Source organism: Eutrema salsugineum, unplaced genomic scaffold, assembly GCF_000478725.1.
Source record: "Eutrema salsugineum unplaced genomic scaffold, Eutsalg1_0 scaffold_4, whole genome shotgun sequence".
NCBI classification, from domain to species: Eukaryota; Viridiplantae; Streptophyta; class Magnoliopsida; order Brassicales; family Brassicaceae; genus Eutrema; species Eutrema salsugineum.
In genome coordinates, this window is record NW_006256686.1 from 5,715,838 (window position 1) to 5,733,634 (window position 17,797).

The 17,797-nt window shown below is 39.6% G+C and overlaps 2 protein-coding genes across 3 annotated transcripts; one reads left to right on the forward strand and one right to left on the reverse strand.

The window, feature by feature from the left end:
- The first annotated feature begins 1,291 nt into the window (after positions 1–1,291).
- LOC18013624 (PXMP2/4 family protein 2) lies at positions 1,292–3,632 on the forward strand. The gene is made up of 3 exons (XM_006418659.2): positions 1,292–1,630; positions 2,799–2,908; positions 3,087–3,632. Exons 1-3 carry the CDS (start codon positions 1,475–1,477, stop codon positions 3,499–3,501), a joined length of 681 nt encoding a protein of 226 aa, XP_006418722.1. The 5' UTR covers positions 1,292–1,474; the 3' UTR covers positions 3,502–3,632.
- On the reverse strand, positions 3,550–6,473 carry LOC18013621. 2 transcript variants are annotated; one of them, XM_006418658.2, is made up of 10 exons: positions 6,151–6,473; positions 5,877–6,071; positions 5,649–5,809; positions 5,386–5,562; positions 5,192–5,294; positions 4,987–5,096; positions 4,797–4,886; positions 4,630–4,710; positions 3,827–4,540; positions 3,550–3,740 (listed from the first exon to the last, which is right to left on the reverse strand). In XM_006418658.2, the coding sequence occupies exons 1-10, from the start codon at positions 6,407–6,409 to the stop codon at positions 3,648–3,650; spliced, it is 1,983 nt and encodes a 660-aa protein (XP_006418721.1). In that variant the 5' UTR covers positions 6,410–6,473; the 3' UTR covers positions 3,550–3,647. The 2 variants fall into 2 exon arrangements, with proteins under 2 accessions (XP_006418721.1, XP_024009533.1); XM_024153765.1 differs by lacking the exon at positions 6,151–6,473 and having other exon boundaries at positions 5,649–5,802; positions 5,877–6,014.
- Positions 6,474–17,797: the final 11,324 nt, after the last annotated feature.

A 17,797-nucleotide genomic window follows, 5' to 3' on the forward strand; every position in this document is an offset into this window, starting at 1 on the left:
AGCCCAAACTCGTCTATATCAACTGCGGCGAAGATAGCTGAGATAGCTTTGGAGTTGAACTTGGACAGCTTCTTTTCATCATCAGTCCAGGTGTTTTTCGGCTTCGGAATCTGTACCTTCTTGCCATCACTATCCTTTGATGCGACTGTAGGAGCCGTCCATCCTTGTTCAACAGCAGTCCAGGCATCTTCATCTATGCCTCTGATGACATGTCGCATTTGCGCCTTCCAGTGACCAAAGTTGTCTGCCTGAAGCAGAAGGGGTTTCTGAATAGCAATGAGTTCTTTCGAAATCTCCATGTCTTCTCCAGGATCTCAACCTGTTGAGAAAGAACCTTTCTACGTAGGTTGCCCGCTCTGATACCAATTGTAAAGTCAGAGACACAGAGATTTATGTGTAGAACAATAGACTTCAAAAACAAATACTCTTCAATTAAGAATCACTTAGACAATCTTGACAGATCTGTCTAATTAGTATTACACGACCTTGCTCTCAGCAATTCGACACTGACCAATCCTTAATCTACCCAACCTATTGCACACTAGGTTGTGCTTCTATAACAAGGATCACTCACCAAGAACCCTAACTCTCTTTGCTTAGTCTCTTGTGATAATCCTCTCTCAATCTCTCTAGAACGGCTACCCTAACACAGGTACCATGATGTCAAATATATACCATCTCCCATTTCTCCTTTGGTGTATATCTTCTTTCCTTCTCGTTAGGATCCTCCAATCTTCTTGTGAGATATCTATATATCCTCACATGCCACGTCATCACTTCTGATTTTGATCTCACGATATTCTCGCGCTCCAGTTCCTTCTGTGCTACACACATACAGTCTGCTGAGTCTTCAACCCTGAATCTTACAGGTATTAGATGAATCTAACTAAACGTGGGATTAGACAAAAATTCTCACAAAAAAGTAATACACACCTAATTCATTACATTTTCTATTATTCAATTCAAATCTCAATATCATTTATTTTTAATTAAAATTCAATCTCTCCCAAAAAAAAAAAACTTAACAATGAACTTGGTATTAGATGAATCTAACTACACGTGAAATTAGAAAAAATTCTCACAAAAAAGTAATACACACCTAACTCATTACATCTTGTCATTTATTCAAATTTCAACAATCGTATATTTCAACAAAATAGTTCCATCGGCTTATAATTAAATTACAAAATTGTACTTTGATTTTAATGGGGATTTTAGTGTGTTTTATGTTGATGGGCCAAAGCCCATTTAACAAGCCTATATTATATGATATCTTCATTGCAAAGAGCTTCTGAGTGTTGACTCGGGAAAACAAAAAAGAAATGAAGAAAGGATTAAAGAGAAGAAGACGTTTAGGAAGAGCTTAAAGCAGCTGTGTCAACCAAAACCAAAAATCGCCTTTCTCCCGCGGCGGTTTTCCGGTCACAATCTCTCTCTCTCTCGCGGCGGCGACGGCGGCGAATAGAATAATCCCATGATGTTGAAGCTTTGGAGATGGTACCAGCGATGCTTGACGGTTCATCCATTGAAAACTCAGGTCATCAGCTCCGGCTTTCTTTGGGGATTTGGCGATGTCACCGCTCAATACATCACTCATTCCACTGCGAAACCTCGTCTTCTTCGTCTCACCGTTAGTCATTCTCGATCTCCTTCCCTCTCTATTCGTCTCTCTCTCTCTCTCAGCTCCTTACCTCGATTAAGCTTTTCAATTGGGACTCTATCCGATTCTTGATTTTGTTCTTTTGGTGCGGATTTTATGGAATTAGTTTTAGGTTTCTTGAGCTCTCCGGATTTTAATTTACATCTAGGAGGTATCTCTGGGTTTCGTGATGTTTCCGCTTCAAGTTCGTATCAATCGATTCTCTCTGTATCAGTATATATGGGACATTTCAATGAATGAGTAATGTTTCACATGTTGTGTTGATATATGCTGCTTTTCCTTAGACATTGATGCTATTTCTGGAGTTTTTCTTCGATATCCAAGAAAATGCTAAGAATCATTTCCCAAATTTCTTGTAGTATACCACATGCATTTTACTTGCTTGCTGAGATTTCATGGTTATACACTGTCAAGACTGTTACATACTATGTGTTTTTGGCCAGATTTTTGTACATTACAACTTAACTGTTTTCTTTTTTCCAAGCTGTGTTAGTTGAGAAGAGGTCTTCTATGCGGTGATAATACTTTCCATAATCATGGAGCTAATGTGTTTTGTTACTCCTTACGCTGGTGGTCCTGTACTTTCCATGTGAACATTGCATCACAACTTACCTTTTTGGTTCATTGGTAACACATGTTCATCCTGGCTATATAGTTCTGTAGATTAGCAGCTTTTTTGCCCTATTGGTTGCTTCTATGAAAGAATGAGATGCTTTTTATTCATCTTTTGCTGCAAAAGGACCCCTTAGAATTCAAGAAACCAAACCACCAACAAAGCTCATAGTCATTTGGTACTTTTCTATGTGATTTCGTTTTTTTTTATTTCCATTTTTCTTTAAGTTCTATGGTATATAGGTTGCTAGAGGAAGAAATATATCTAAGATTTGTCATATCTTGTTTTGAGTGTTGGCTATAAATATCGAGATTATGCTGACCAATCTTGAGTCAAGCACTGAACTATGTTCAATTTAAAAGGACACAAACAAAGATGTCGACATAGATGCCAGATATATAATAGATTGCCGAAGGAATAAATCTGTTGAACTATTGATGATATATTGTTCTGAGTTTTGGCTATATATATCGAGGCCATATTGACCTACATTGGGTCGACCACTAATCTATGATAATATAACAGGACACGAAGAAAGATAGAGACTCAGATGCAGAATTCAAGGTCAACTGGAAGCGAGTAGCTATCACAAGCATGTTTGGACTTGGTTTTGTCGGACCTGTTGGCCACTTCTGGTTTGTTTCCTTCTTACTTCAGATCATTTAGTTATAACTTTTCATATTTCCATTGCAAAACCCAATATCCTAATGTTGCCTCTCACTTAATCCTGCAACAGTAAATCAGATACTGAGAAAGAATGATTTATGGACTAGATTGATGAAACCTGATATTGTTCAATTTGCGGTTACACAGGTACGAAGGCCTTGATAAATTCATAAAACTGAAGCTTCGATATGCACCAAAGACAACGCGTTTCGTGGCAGCCAAAGTTGCAATGGACGGTATTATCTTTGGCCCCATAGATCTATTGGTGTTCTTCACATACATGGGATTCGCCACAGGCAAGAACACATCTGAAGTGAAAGAAGGAATCAAGAGGGATTTTCTTCCGGCTCTAGCTCTTGAAGGCGGAGCATGGCCGCTTCTGCAGATCGCAAACTTCAGATACGTTCCCGTGCAATACCAGCTGCTTTACGTCAACATCTTTTGCCTAATAGACAGTGCTTTTCTCTCATGGGTCGAACAACAGAAGGACGCAGCTTGGAAACAATGGTTTACTACTTCGTTTCAAACGCTGAAAGAACGAGGCGGCACAGGCGGAGTATGATCGTTTTTCTTCCTTTCTCATAAAACTTTGGATGTAAAACAACAAAAGAGTGTAATTGGCGATTTTCATTTCTACAAACGAATGTTGCCTAGGATACAGATTCTTAATCAAATATTATTCCGTTTTCACAAGAATTTGTTTTAAAACTACAGAAATGAGCTAAGGCCTCCTCCAAGTGGTACTCTTGGTAGAAACACTGTAGCTGCATCAATACATGAACAATAAGTGAAGCCAATAGCCTGAAAAAACACACAGAAGAGTAATCAATTTTTATAGTTCGAAACACAAATGAAACTTTACGGTTAAGAATTGAAATTTAACATACAGGAACGCTGAGTAGTGATCCAGAGTGATTGACCAAGACAGGAAGGCTTCTTCTTGCAGCGGCTGGGATAGACTTTAAGTACCTGAGAGCTTTCCGTGAGGATAAAGTAGAATGGTCTCTGTTCGAGGATCTTGAAAGCTCGGAAAGATAGAGCCAGTCAGATTCTACCATATGTCGAACCTCCGTTGATGTAGTAGCTGTACTCACTGGACAGTTTCCGTTACATAGGTGGTCGTGGTCACTCAAGTTCCATCTGATAAGAAACCGGTTCATGAAATAGAGATGTTGCCCTGGACAAAGATGTACTTTATCATCAGAGGAAGGTGCAGCAATGTTGGTTCCATGCTCTGTTTCATCCATCGGTTTAACTTCTGTTTTAGTTATGAACCGATTGGTTTCATCTCTTTGCAGTAGCCCGATGGTTGTATAGGTTGATTCGCTTAATAAATTGAGCTCTTTGGCTTTACTCAACACGGATTCAGATGCAACATCCAAAAACTGGCTCGGGGCTACATGATCTGAAAAAGGTTTTGCATGTGATGTGATTCGACAGAGGTCATCAGATGTCTGTTTTTTCTGAGCTTCATTGAAGCAAATGTTCAAGAGCTCTGTCTTGGGTGGTAAAGGAGTGTCAGCAAAACATGAGACTATAATTTTGGTACCCTTCGAGCCAGGAGCTGGAGTAAGGTAGCAACCAGCAGCTGTAAGAGATGTCTGAGTATATCCATATGAAGCAAATGTTACTTTAAGCTATTACAGATTGAAAAATTAGAGGAACAGAACAACAATGAAAAAATGTTAACCTTGCACGGAATTTTGCGGAGGTAGCTCATAAGCAACTTTGAAGTGCTTCCTCTGATTGCTCTCTGCCTTTGAGAGATAAACTGGAAATTTCAAGAAATCAAAAGTCAAGAAAAAATACTCAATTTTACCAAAGCAAAAAAAAAAAAAGCTCAAGATGTAACAAAACCTGCAGGACTGCAGTGATATACTTTGAGAGACAAATGTCTTTAACTTCTGTAGGGTTTAGTCTCTCTAGATCAAGAATAGCATATCCTTTCTGCCAAATTCCAAAATAAAAAACACAGATGGCTTTTTCACTTTTACTAAGTCAGACACAGTTGATACATATTTGAGCTTAATGTGGAGAATGCTCTTACATCTGTCACTGTAACGGTCCGGTTTATCAAGTCTGTACAAACTTTATCGACAAACGAACGTGTTCTCCGACACTCAGAAATGACTGCTTGCAGCTCTGACTTAAATGTACCTGCAAAAGTAAAAAACAAGAACTTACACTAAGTCAGACATTACCAATCAAGCTTTAAAGAACAAAGTCCAGTTTGATGTTAGATATAGACTTGCCTGATTGTAGATTTCCTATTGATGTTCGAATCCTATTCCGAACAAACAACTGACTATGATTAGTCGGATCTTCAACCCAATCTTGTCTACCCCATTGACATATCTGCTTGTAAAACATTATAGAGCTGATGACAACAACAACAACAACCACAAAGCTATACAAACGATTTTGAGTTTCTAGTTTCCAGAGAAACCTTGTACATGTCTTCTTTCCATAAATCAAGTAACGGACGCACTAAGAGAATAGATTTGTTCTTCATATGTTTTGCATCTAACTCCAAATTGCTGGAGAAAATCTCAGAAGCAAATGCTGTACCCGCAAGCCCAAGAACGCCACTACCACGAGATAACCTGAGAATGAATAACTCAGCCTGCATCCAATTTAAGCAAACAACACTCATTTTCAAATCGATATGAACCATTTTTACTCTTCTAGATTCTCAAGCCATCACTTTACCTGGTCATCTGCATGATGAGCTATAAGCAAGACACCAATCTGTTGGCTGAAGCAGACATTCGAAATCATTTGATACCTCATTTCACGAGCTGCTTCTTGCAAGTGACCTTGCTTTGGTTTACCATTAACCCAATCACAATGAGCAATCTCACATCTGATTCCTATAAAATTCTCCCAAATTACTAAAACGCAAACTCAAAATGTTCATACTTTACAAAAGAAAAGTACCCATTTCAGAAACTCTGGAGCAGACAACTTCAGCCTCGTCTTTGCTCTCTTGTCGTAATCCATGATCCACAACTACAGCAACAAGTCCATCGATGAAACCATCTGTCTTGTCAACACCACTTAACCCTTCAGTTTTCCATTTTGCAGTCAGAACACAGAGCGCCATACTATCAGGCCCACCTGAAACTCCCAAAGCTTGAGGAGACACAAACGCAACTTTGTCATGTACGTAAACTAAAAGAATCAAATTTTCGATTCAATTTTAGTACTTTACCAATTCGGTGGTGAGGTTTGAGTCCTGCCATGGCCATTCTTCGATTGAAAAGCTCCTTGTAGTACTTGGTTTCATCCACCGTCTCGGGAACACAAGCGAGCTTACAGAACAATCGTGAAATTTTGGGGTGGCGAGATTGAATTGGATACGAAGCGAAAAGGGTTTTAGGGGAAAAGGAAAGTGAAGCCCTAGCGATTGAGCTCGAGAGCAAAGTCGAAGAATTTCTTCCATTGGAGCACAGGGCTAAACCTCGCGCCATTTACGAACGAGAGAATTGGGAGAGGTGTGTTTGCTTACTCAATTTTCAAAACTGATTTTGTAATTGTAATCATTTTTCAAAACTTTGTCTTGTCTAATTTGTCAACAAACTATATACAATATAGGCAAGCAGATATATTGTATACTTATAGTTATTGGGGATATTAAGGATTTCAATTTTGCTCTTCTTGGCAATAGAAGCTACTTACTTCAGAACCCAATACAGAGCCATATATTAGCATACCATTTTAATTCATCCACTTCAAATCTTGCATAATGCGTTAACTGTTAAAGAAGCACTCAACAGAAGAGGACTGAAGATGAATTCAACATGTTTTTCTTTGTGGTAAGGCATATGAATCTGTCAAATTCAAACCATCTCTTGTTTCAATGCCGAGTAGCTAGAGAAATTTTGGGATTTGACTCCACTACCTTCCTTCTCAAGTGAGTGTCTCTTTACTAATTCCTTCTCTACCAAATGTTTCCCTCTTTGATCTCCCAAGACAAGAGCTGAGACGAATATTTTCATCGCTAGTCTTTGAATCAGGTCATTCTTGAAATGAACCTGTGGAATGAGGCAACAAGCAGAAAAAGAGGCCTTGAATTGCCAATTACGGGAGGATAATTGCATAAACTGCTAAAACAGGCATTGGATGGAGTTTTGCATAACAAAGAGGGCAAGGTAGCTAATCATACGATCATCATTAATACAACCGTAACTAACCCTCTTGAAACTGCAAGTCAAAAGGTTAGGCTAAGAATTATGATGATCTAACCTTCTGTTTAGACTTCAAGCGTATATACAAATTCTTGCTTTGATGATTTTTTTTTTCTTTTTTTCTGTACTTTCTTCTTCTCATCTTTGCCTCTATTCTATTTTTTTTTTCTATTCTGTTTTAGTTCATGATTATATGGCACATTTTTAAAATTAGACTAGGGTCTCTAATGGGTTTGGACCGGCGGCTCATGGTACTCTATTTATTTTAAGATCTGAAGCAGCAAGATTAATACAATGCATCATATACAGAAATCTCATGAGACGTCTTTTGTTTGCATGGATGATATGGATGGTACTTTGATTTAGTATCATAATGCTTCAGAAAAGAAAAAGAATAATAGAACTGCGTATTGATGTTTAATTAAACTAATCTGAAGCTTCATGAGTTTTAACTATTGTAGTTTCACAAGGATGTGGTGTATTATCAGCATCTTTTAGAGCCATTAATACTCTGACATCACATTCTTTCACTGATCAAATTTCACTTAAAAGTTTATTTTCTTCATATGTGTGTGCACTGAATGGCTCTAAGAATAGGGCATTGTGACATTCATCCTCAAGACAACTGCATAAACAAACTTGTCGCTCTAGCACTACAAGAAAACATTGTTTAATTATTCTGATTCTTCGAAATTTTTTTGACAATTTTCGGATGAAAACAAAATGTGTCAAGTTTGTCAGCAATTTATCATAAATTTGGTAGGTTTTTAGTCATTTTCTATTTTTTTATGTATATACATATCATTCAAATTTGATATATAGATTATTTCATGCAATTGCTGAATGAAATATCTATCTCACATGGAAGATATTCCACTCATGATAAACGTGGGATGACTTGATGGAGTTGGGGAAGTAAATGATGTTGACATGGGATTATATCTTTATTTCTTATCCTTATCTTTTATGTTGTTGTGTTTTTTGTCGTTTGAGTCAATCTTATCTAGCGCTGGTATATTTGTTGTGCACTGTTTTTATATATGATATTTTGATCATTCTTTACACTTTTAAATCATAAAATCAAAAGTCTTCCGATTTTCTCTTGACTTGGACATGGTCAAGAGTGCATATGGGAGATCTCTGATTGATAGGGGATTCACGTGTTACGGATCCCTAGCTCTCTTTCAACGAAAAATGCAGCTTCTTAATTTATCTAAGAGAAGATTCCATTGCTGATCTTGTAATGAAAGAGTTTATAATACTCTCACTAGCAATTGACATTATGGTAGGTGGCTTCCGTTCCATGTTCACCTCCAAACCTGTGGCATCCATGGTGGCTCACGCTTTAAAGACAAACATGATGTTTTTATTTCTTTTTTATTTATATAATGAAAGTATGTAGAAATATCTTAGATCTATGTGTTTTATGGTTTTGTTTTATTTATTAAAATTATGTGAAAACAAAGTTACGTACGTGAGTGTCATTTTTTTTGTGTGTTTCTTGAGATTATGTATTCTCATGATCATTAATTTTGTTTTTTTTTGGGTTTTAACAAGTAACTACATTGTGTCTTTGAAATGTTGATGAATATATTTTGTTTTTAGAATGATTTTTTTGTGTGTTTGTTTATATCCACTGAATATTCTAGATTCTGAACTGTAGGTGTTCTTTATTCCCATTTTTAATGTGAAAAAATAAAATGAATACTGTACCTAGTTTTTTTTTTTTTGTAATTCAATAGTGGTAATACTATAAAATGAAACTTCCAATCATTAGTTTTGTTTATCATGAGAAATAAACCTGTCCAACATATTAACCAAACAAAAACAAAAGTTTCTTGCTCCACATCAATATCTCATATCAAATTATCAAGAGTGTGTATAGAAGTGTTTATTTAGAGCAGTCCTGGTTGCCTTGTTTTTGGAGAGAGTGACTTCCCTGCCAACATGTTTCTGCATACTCACCACGTTAGCATGCCTCTTAGCAGCCTCACACCTAACAAGAGAGGAACTTGCTTGTGTCACTGTCGTCCGCACCTGCTTACTTTTAGCAGCACGTTCTGCGGATATAACGTTCTCTTTGCAGCCTAGCTCCACATATTTGTCTTGTCTTTGGCACTTAGTCATTTAAGACTAGCCCATAACTTGTAGTCGATACAAGACAGAACTACCTTTGCTTTTGCTTTATCAGAGCCTAAGCAACGGAAACTTTGTTGTGGTCCAGCAATCTCTTCTAGGTCACGTGATCATGTTTTTTTGAGCTCACAGGCTTGCTCTCTGAGTTCTTTTCTTGTTTTTGTCTTGATCTTCATGGCTAATTCAATAAAACTCCACACAGAAATGAGAGATCAAACAACCAAACATACCTGAATTAATTTGTGCTTGAGATAGAAAAAATGATATAGTTTTCTGGATTCCAATCCCAGTTCTTGAGCACAGTTACTCAGCCTTGACTCGCAGCAAGTTCAGAGCAGCTTGAAACTTGCTGACGGGCAAGATAAATGTGAAAATATCTGCCGGATTACTCACGGTTGATATCTTCACCACATCCACAATACGATCTGCAGGATCTTGTGATACTTGGTCTCAATGTTTTTCGTTCTTTCATGAAACACATTGTTATTTGCTAGAGAAATGGCACTTTGCGAATCATAATAGATGTCCACAGTCTTCTGTTCATAGCCAAAATATCTCAACAGACACTTAAGCCATATAGCCTCCTTCACTGCTCCATTCAGAGACATATATTAAGCTTCTGTGGTGGATAAAGCAACCACTTTAGTCTATACCTCCAACTGATAGTGTTTCCTCTAAGAGTGAATACCATACCACTTATGGACCATCTTCTATCCGGATCAGCCACATAATCTGAATTGTAACAATGTAACTTATAATACTGTACTAGTATAATTTTTTGGCTCATCAATTTCCCCCATTTTGGTGTCTTTTGAAATTAAATGTATGATATTGCAAAGAGAAAGCTAATCATTCTCCCCGTCCAAGTCTCTAAGTAGAACTATACCAAAGAATTTTAGTACTACATATGTTGGATTCCATATTTAGTTAGCTGCCCAATTTACAAGAAATATTATAAGTTTGACACTACTAGTAGTAACTGATAAAAAATTATATATATATATATATATATAAATAAATCTACTGTGAAAGAAAAATATAGAAAATTATTATATTTGTAGGTCAGTGACCGTGAACTGAAGTAACTAGGAACGAAACCTCCTTAGCTAAACTTTTGATTGGTGTAAAGATTTTTTGTATTATGTTCAAATCAAACGATTAATACATATACACAAGCGTTGTTATATATATATATATGTACGTATATATATATATGTATATATACAAGCGTATGTGACCTAGCTTCCTAGAAATAGGAAGATTACATTCTAAAAGATATGCACAAATATACTCAAAGATATATGAGAATATCGGTAGGCCCAGAGTCGTGCCTGAGATTTCTCAGGTTACAAGCGATAAAAAAAAATTGGTCTCTTTCCCTTCTAATTTTTTTCAACTTTTCAATGTGAGATAACTTAAAAACAAACTTTTGAGAAAAAAATGAATAAATATCTAATTCGTGCATCTAGAGGAAATTGAACATATATTAGCTCGCACAACATTAGCCTATAAAACCACTGAATTAACTCATTTTTTTTTGCAAATTGACCTCAAAATATTTTATAAAGGTATTGGCCCTGAAGCACATGCTTCATAAGCTTGTGCTCAGACACGGCTCTGGGTAAGCCCAATAGAATTTAATCAAGATTTTTTTATATCTCAGCCTCACAACCTGTATTTTAGCAGCCATCCTTCTCCAAGATACGTAAACACAGGATAATCTTTACAGAAGACAATGTTGAATTTAATTGATATATATACAGAAAAAACATAAGTTGAGGGCACACACACATGATATGGTACACTACAAGAAGGACATAGCTCCCAATGATCTTTCTCCATGACGCTCTCTAAAAAAGGTTTGCAACTATATTCTTTCTTGGAGTTTCAAACATGTAAGAAGATTGCTGAAATGGTAATAATGTCAAATGATTGTATTTTCGGAATGCAAACATTGATTTGAGAAGAGAAGATGGATTGAAAATCTAAAACACAGGTAACTTTCAAGGAGATTTGAAAACATAATCCAGAATTTTGAAGAGCATAGAAAAAAGAAAATTGGTAATCCTTACTTAGATTTCAAAACTTGAGAGTCATACATCATAAGACTCTCGAGTTTAACAGTTATTACCCTAAAACCAAATGATGAACTTCTCCAACATATGTACTTTCCAGCCTGATCTTTTTCTCAATTTGAGTACAAAAGATCAGATTCACATAATAAAGGAGACCGATAGACGGGATCCTATACAATTTTGAGAAAAGACCAATATTGACTTGTCTACTAAGCACAAGGGATTGACAATAGCTACTCTCAGCATATGTAGTCCCAAATACAAGATGAAGAGAAAGCAGGAGAAGACAATGTTAGAATCAAACGAACAACAAGAAACAAAACCGTGTTTATTTAACCTTGCTGGATTTGAGCAAGACTTGGAACATAGTTAAAATAAATGGCCACCATGATTTGTATATATCTCCAAAAGGGATTTCTTTGTATTTGTCCTCTTTAATAATGCATACTATGTTCCTGATGGTCTTACTTGGTATCTTTTGTCACAACACTCAGCCCACCTTTTCCTCCTTGTCGATATGCTACTCGAAAACCGGACAGTTACTATTATGAGTGCTTAAATCCACAACTAAGAATTTTTATAGGAGAAGATTTTGGTCTGACCAATCTTAACGTTGCTCGTCACCAATAATGTATTGTAACAATGAAATTTGTTCATCTCTAACAACTGAAGACAGGCTTCTAAATCTCTCACAAACGGAAGACAGGCTTCTAAATCTCTCTGTTGTATGATCAAAACTGAATGAGAACATAGACCCGTCAGAAAAAAGCCAGTAATTACTTCCCTTTTGAAGACACACCATTTGTTTGTATTATGACACAGTCGAGAGCAACAACATCAATAACCCTCCATGATTCAGAGCTAAACTCATAGAATTCTGATGCAGCGTATTATTGGAAGCTTGGGCCTTCACAAACACGTTGGGCTTAACGTGTTTGAATTTTTCTTTTACTTAGTTGTTTTCGTATCTTTTACTTGTTTTAGGAGATAAGTTTAAATCTTTAGCGATTAGGATGAAAGATCTTATTGGATCTCTTTTTTTTAGTTTAAATAGCGTTTCACGACTTTGTACGAGATACGTTGAATTTGCAATTGGATTTACAGAGCTTTCTAAGCACTAAGAGGAGTATTCTTGTTTCCATTGTCTTAGTTGATCGTCGATCTTCTAATACAATACCAAAGTTGCTGCGAGTTCTCTCTGAGTTCGTCGTAATCTTGTTCGTTTGCTTCCGCATCTCTATCAGTTGGTATCAGAATCAGTACGTTCCTTTGGGTTGATTGTGTCGACGATGCCTCCAAAAAAACTCAACAACGGCGGCGACAATCATGGTCCAGCGGCTGGTTGGGCTGAGTTACGATCCACTCTGCTTGCGATGCAGGAAAACATCCAAGCAACAATTCATGCATCTATTAATGAGATGGGTGAGATGTTGTTGACCCGTTTGGATGCTCGAATGCCAGCTCGGGCAAATCTCCAGGAAGAGGTCGAGAATCTGTTCGCCAACCGCGGGTTCGATGGTGACATTGAGGACGATGACCACCACCGACGTGTTCGTCGTAATGATAATTTTGGAGACGGTCGGGATAATAAATGGGAATCAGGTTTTCGAGTTGACATTCTGGAGTTTCACGGTGGTATTCGCGGTGATGAGCTACTTGATTGGATCGTTTCGGTGGAGGAGGTCCTTGAGTTCAAAGAGGTTCCGGATAACAGGCGTGTTCCCCTTGTTGCGATGCGTTTTCGTGGACACGCAGCCTCGTGGTGGAAGCAACTGAAATCGACGAGGACGCGTACTGGAAAGGAACCAATTCAATCTTGGAAAAAGTTAAAAAAGCATTTGCGCAAAGCTTTCTTACCACACAACTATGACGGATCGATGTATACGCGTTTACAGAATCTGAGGCAGGGAAGTCAAAGTGTCGAAGATTATGCAGAGGAATTTTCTGTGTTGTTGACGAGGAATGAGCTACGGAACAGCGAGGTACAACTCGTCTCTCGCTTTATCGGTGGTTTACGACCGCAGTTGCAATCAGCAATGTCCCAGTTTGATCCTGTGTCGATTAGTGAAGCTTACCGCCGTGCAGCCTCTTTCGAACAACAGCTTCATTCGTCAGGGTGGACGTCGGCTTCGTCGCGCAACAGAGTGCAAGAACAAAGCAGTGGCAGCTCACCTGCTACGGGGAAAGACAGCAGTGATGGTGTGACACAGAACCCTCGTCCTACAGCTCCTCCAGATGACCAAGCGTTACGACGATTGACGCGTCCCAACGCACTGAAATGCTATGCGTGTGGAGAGTCGGGACACCGTCAGACAGCCTGCCCCAATCAACAGCGCCGTGGATTGTTGGTCGATGATACGGGCGGTGGAAAAGAAGTGCTCTATGATTCCGGCGAGGAAGAGGGATCCGACGCGGAGGATCGGTTCATCACACTGTTGGCGATACCGGAAGATTATTAGTGTTGCACAGGACATGTACAGCACCTCGACGACAAGATACTGCGTGGCTTTGCACAAACATTTTTTGGTCATCTTGCACGATTCGCGGGCGTGTGTGCAGCTTCGTCATTGACTCCAGCAGTTGTCGTAATGTCATTTCCGATGATGCTGTCGACAAACTGGGGATTCCACGGGAAGTCCACCCTGCACCATATTCACTTGGATGGCTACAGGAGGGAGTTAGCGTGCGTATCACTCAACGCGCCTTGGTCCCATTCTCCATTGGTCCTTTGTATCGCGATCGCATGTATTGCGATATTGCTCCGATGGACATCAGTCATTTGTTGTTAGGTCGCCCCTGGGAATACGACCGGAAGATTGTTCCCGACGGTGCAAAAAACACCTACAGTTTCATTTGGGAGACTCATCAGATTCTCCTCCTTCCTTCGCGTGAAGCAGCGTTACCGGCTCCACCGTCACCTCCGAGTCCGGCATTGCTGCCACCACCTCTGCCTCCATCGCGAAACCATATCTTACTGTGTTCTTATTCAGCATTTATCTCGGCATTTCGCAATGAGGGTGTGGCTTTCGCATTGATTTCCGCATCAGCTCCTCCTTGTTTACACATGGCTGTTGTTGCTGAGCTCCAACAGGTCCTGGATGATTTCAGTGATGTCTTTCCGAGTGAACTACCGCAAGGGCTTCCTCCTCTGTGAGATGTGCAACATCAGATTGATCTCGTTCCAGGCGCTTCACTGCCAAACCGGCCGCACTATCGGATGAGTCCCACCGAACACGAAGAGTTATGTCGTCAGGTTGAGGAACTACTTAAAGGCCATATTCGCGAGAGCCTTAGTCCTTGTGCTGTACCAGCTCTCCTCATTCCGAAGAAAGACAATTCCTGGCGAATGTGTGTTGATAGCCGCACTATTAACAAATCACAGTGCGGTATCAGTTTCCAATTCCACGCCTTGATGATTTGTTGGACCAGATCGGTTCAGCTACGGTCTTCTCAAAAATCAACCTGAAAAGTGGCTACCACCAGATACGGATTCATCCTAGGGATGAGTGGAAGTCAGCGTTTAAGATGCGCGAATGGCTATTCGAATGGCTTGTTATGCCATTTGGGTTGTCCAATGCCCCGAGCACATTCATGCGCATCATGAATCAGGCGCTACGACCATTTATCGACAAGTGTGTCGTCGTCTATTTTGACGACATATTGATCTTCAGCTCATCTTTAGCGGATCACGCACGGCACCTCCGCGATGTGCTGCTTGTTTTGCGACGCGAACACATTTTTGCAGCCAAGCAGAAGTGTGAGTTTGGTGTCTCTGAAGTACTTTTTCTGGGTTATGTGGTTTCGCCGAAAAGACTTGTTATAGATCACTCGAAGATTGACGCGGTAAAGTCATGGCCACTTCCGAAAACTGTCACCGAAATACGAAGCTTCCACGGCCTTGCCTCATTTTATCGGAGGTTTGTTAGTCATTTCAGTTCGATTATGGCTCCCATTACTAGCTGTATGAAGGAAGGCAGGTTTCATTGAACGCCTGAAGCCACTGCAGCATTTGAGCTGATCAAAGAGAAGCTTACGACAGCTCTGATTTTGGTTATTCCCGATTTTTCTGCGACCTTCGAGCTCCACTGCGACGCGTCAAAGTTGGGAATTGGTGCTGTGCTTAGCCAAAACGGACGTCCTGTTGCTTATTATAGTGAAAAGTTGCCAGGGGCACGAAGCCGATACAATACTTATGACGTGGAATTTTATGCGATAGTGCAGACTATTAAGCATTGGAGGCACTACTTGGTTCATCGCGAGTTTATCTTATTCACGGATCATGCTGCCCTTCGACATCTAGACAGCCAAGCCAAAGTTTCATCACGTCATGCATCATGGATTTCGTACCTCCAGCAGTTCACTTTGTCCATTAGACATCAGTCGGGTAAGACAAATCGTGTTGCCGATGCCCTGAGTCGTCGTCATACTCTGCTCACAGAAATGCATACATCAGTCTCTGGCTCCGCCTCCTTTGCTGAACTTTACACCTCTGACCCGTTTTTTGGGCGCATTGTCAACGATGCAGAACGAGGTCTTAGCGCTGACTACACGGTGCATGATGGTTTTCTTTTCTGCGGAGTTCGTCTTTGTGTTCCACAATGTAGCTTGCGTTTACAGATAATTGCTGAGCTCCACAACGAGGGACATGTGGGACGTGACAGGACTTTGCAGCTGGTGACCACTTCTTATTTTTGGCCCACACTGCGACGGGATGTAGAAAGATTCGTCTAACGTTGTCGCACCTATCAGAAGGCGAAAGGTCGGGCTTCCAACGCTGGCCTTTATCTTCCATTGTCGATCCCTACTCAGCCTTGGGCAGATGTGAGTATGGATTTCGTCTTGGGTTTACCTCGCACGCAACGAGGCCATGATTCGATTTTTTTCGTCGTCGATCGCTTTTTCAAGATGTCACATTTCATTCCTTGTAAAAAGACGACGGATGCAGTTAGTGTTGCAGGTTTGTTTTTTCGGGAGATCTACAGGTTGCATGGTCTTCCACTGTCGATTGTGTCGGACCGTGACACTTGTTTTCTGAGTCACTTTTGGGGGTCTCTTTGGAAACTCCTAGGCACAAGCCTTGACATGAGCTCCGCCTACCATCCTCAGACGGATGGACAGACAGAGGTCGCCAAAAGAGCTCTGGGAAACTTGTTACGCTGTCTAGTGGGCGCTAATATCAAATTGTGGGATGTCAAGTTATGTCAGGCGGAATTCGCACATAACCATGCCTTTAATCGCAGTTTGGGGTTCTGTCCCTTTCGAGTGGTGTATGGCGTCGTGCCACGATGTCCTCTGGATTTGACGCCCTTGCCTGATCAGACTCGTCTTCACGGTGATGCTGTTGATTTTGTCAATGACTTACAGGTGGTCCATCATCAAGCGCGAGTTAATTTGGAGTCCGCAACTGACAAGTACAAAATCGCAGCTGATGCAAAGAGGCGTGAGGTTATCTTCGAACCGGGTGACTTCGTCTGGGTCATGCTCACGAAAGATCGTCTTCCTTTGCGTGAGTACAACAAGCTTAAGTCCAGGAAGATCGGACCTGTGGAGATTCTTGAACGCATTAACCCAAATGTGTACCGTGTGCGTCTTCCTTCGGACCTTCGCACCTCCGACGTGTTTAACGTGAAGCATCTGACTCCTTTTCACGGCGATAATGACGTGCCGGATTCGCGGTCGAATCCTTTCCCACCTGGGGAAACCTGATGCAGCGCATTATTGGAAGCTTGGGCTTCACAAACACGTTGGGCTTAACGTGTTTGATTTTTCTTTTACTTAGCTGTTTTTGTATCTTTTACTTGTTTTAGGAAATAAGTTTAAATCTTTAGCGATTAGGATGAAAGATCTTATTAGATCTCTTTCTTTTAGTTTAAATAGCGTTTAACGACTTTGTACGAGATATGTTGAATTTGCAATTGAATTTACAGAGCTTTCTAAGCACTAAGGCTCCAACTGGTGATCATAATTAAGGAATGGAATGATGAGGAATGTGTTATTCCTCTCCATTCCTAAATTTTTTTACCATTTAAAGGAATAACTATTACATGTCATTCCTCTTTATTCCTGTTTTAAAATGGAATGATAGAACAAATATATTCCCTATCAAATTTATTAAAGAACGAGAGGAATGCAAAAAAAGGAAATTAATAAAAGTATATTATATATATTGTTCCATTCCTTCTCTACAATTTTATGGATACCATTTACCGTGACAATTTATTACATTTATTCTCTACATTTATTCCTTCTAATTTGTTCATATCCTTTTTTTTTTATTCCTTTTCTCTATCATATCTATTGTTCCTGAAATGGTCACCTCTTATAGCCTAAGAGGAGTACTCTTGTTTCCATTGTCTTAGTTGATCGTCGATCTTCTAATACAACACCAAGGTTGCTGCGAGTTCTCACTGAGTTTGTCGTAATCTTGTTCGTTCGCTTCCGCATCTCTATCAAATTCAGA

Bases quoted from the DNA above. Each gene is read 5' to 3' on its own strand.
- LOC18013624 (XM_006418659.2), top strand. From the start codon at position 1,475: ATGATGTTGAAGCTTTGGAGATGGTACCAGCGATGCTTGACGGTTCAT. The intron at 1,631-2,798 runs GTTAGTCATTCT...ATAATATAACAG, and splicing joins CTCGTCTTCTTCGTCTCACC to GACACGAAGAAAGATAGAGA. The intron at 2,909-3,086 runs GTTTGTTTCCTT...GCGGTTACACAG, and splicing joins GGACCTGTTGGCCACTTCTG to GTACGAAGGCCTTGATAAAT.
- LOC18013621 (XM_006418658.2), bottom strand. From the start codon at position 6,409: ATGGCGCGAGGTTTAGCCCTGTGCTCCAATGGAAGAAATTCTTCGACT. The intron at 6,072-6,150 runs GTAAAGTACTAA...TGTCTCCTCAAG, and splicing joins CAAACCTCACCACCGAATTG to CTTTGGGAGTTTCAGGTGGG. The intron at 4,541-4,629 runs GTTAACATTTTT...GGATATACTCAG, and splicing joins TCCGCAAAATTCCGTGCAAG to ACATCTCTTACAGCTGCTGG.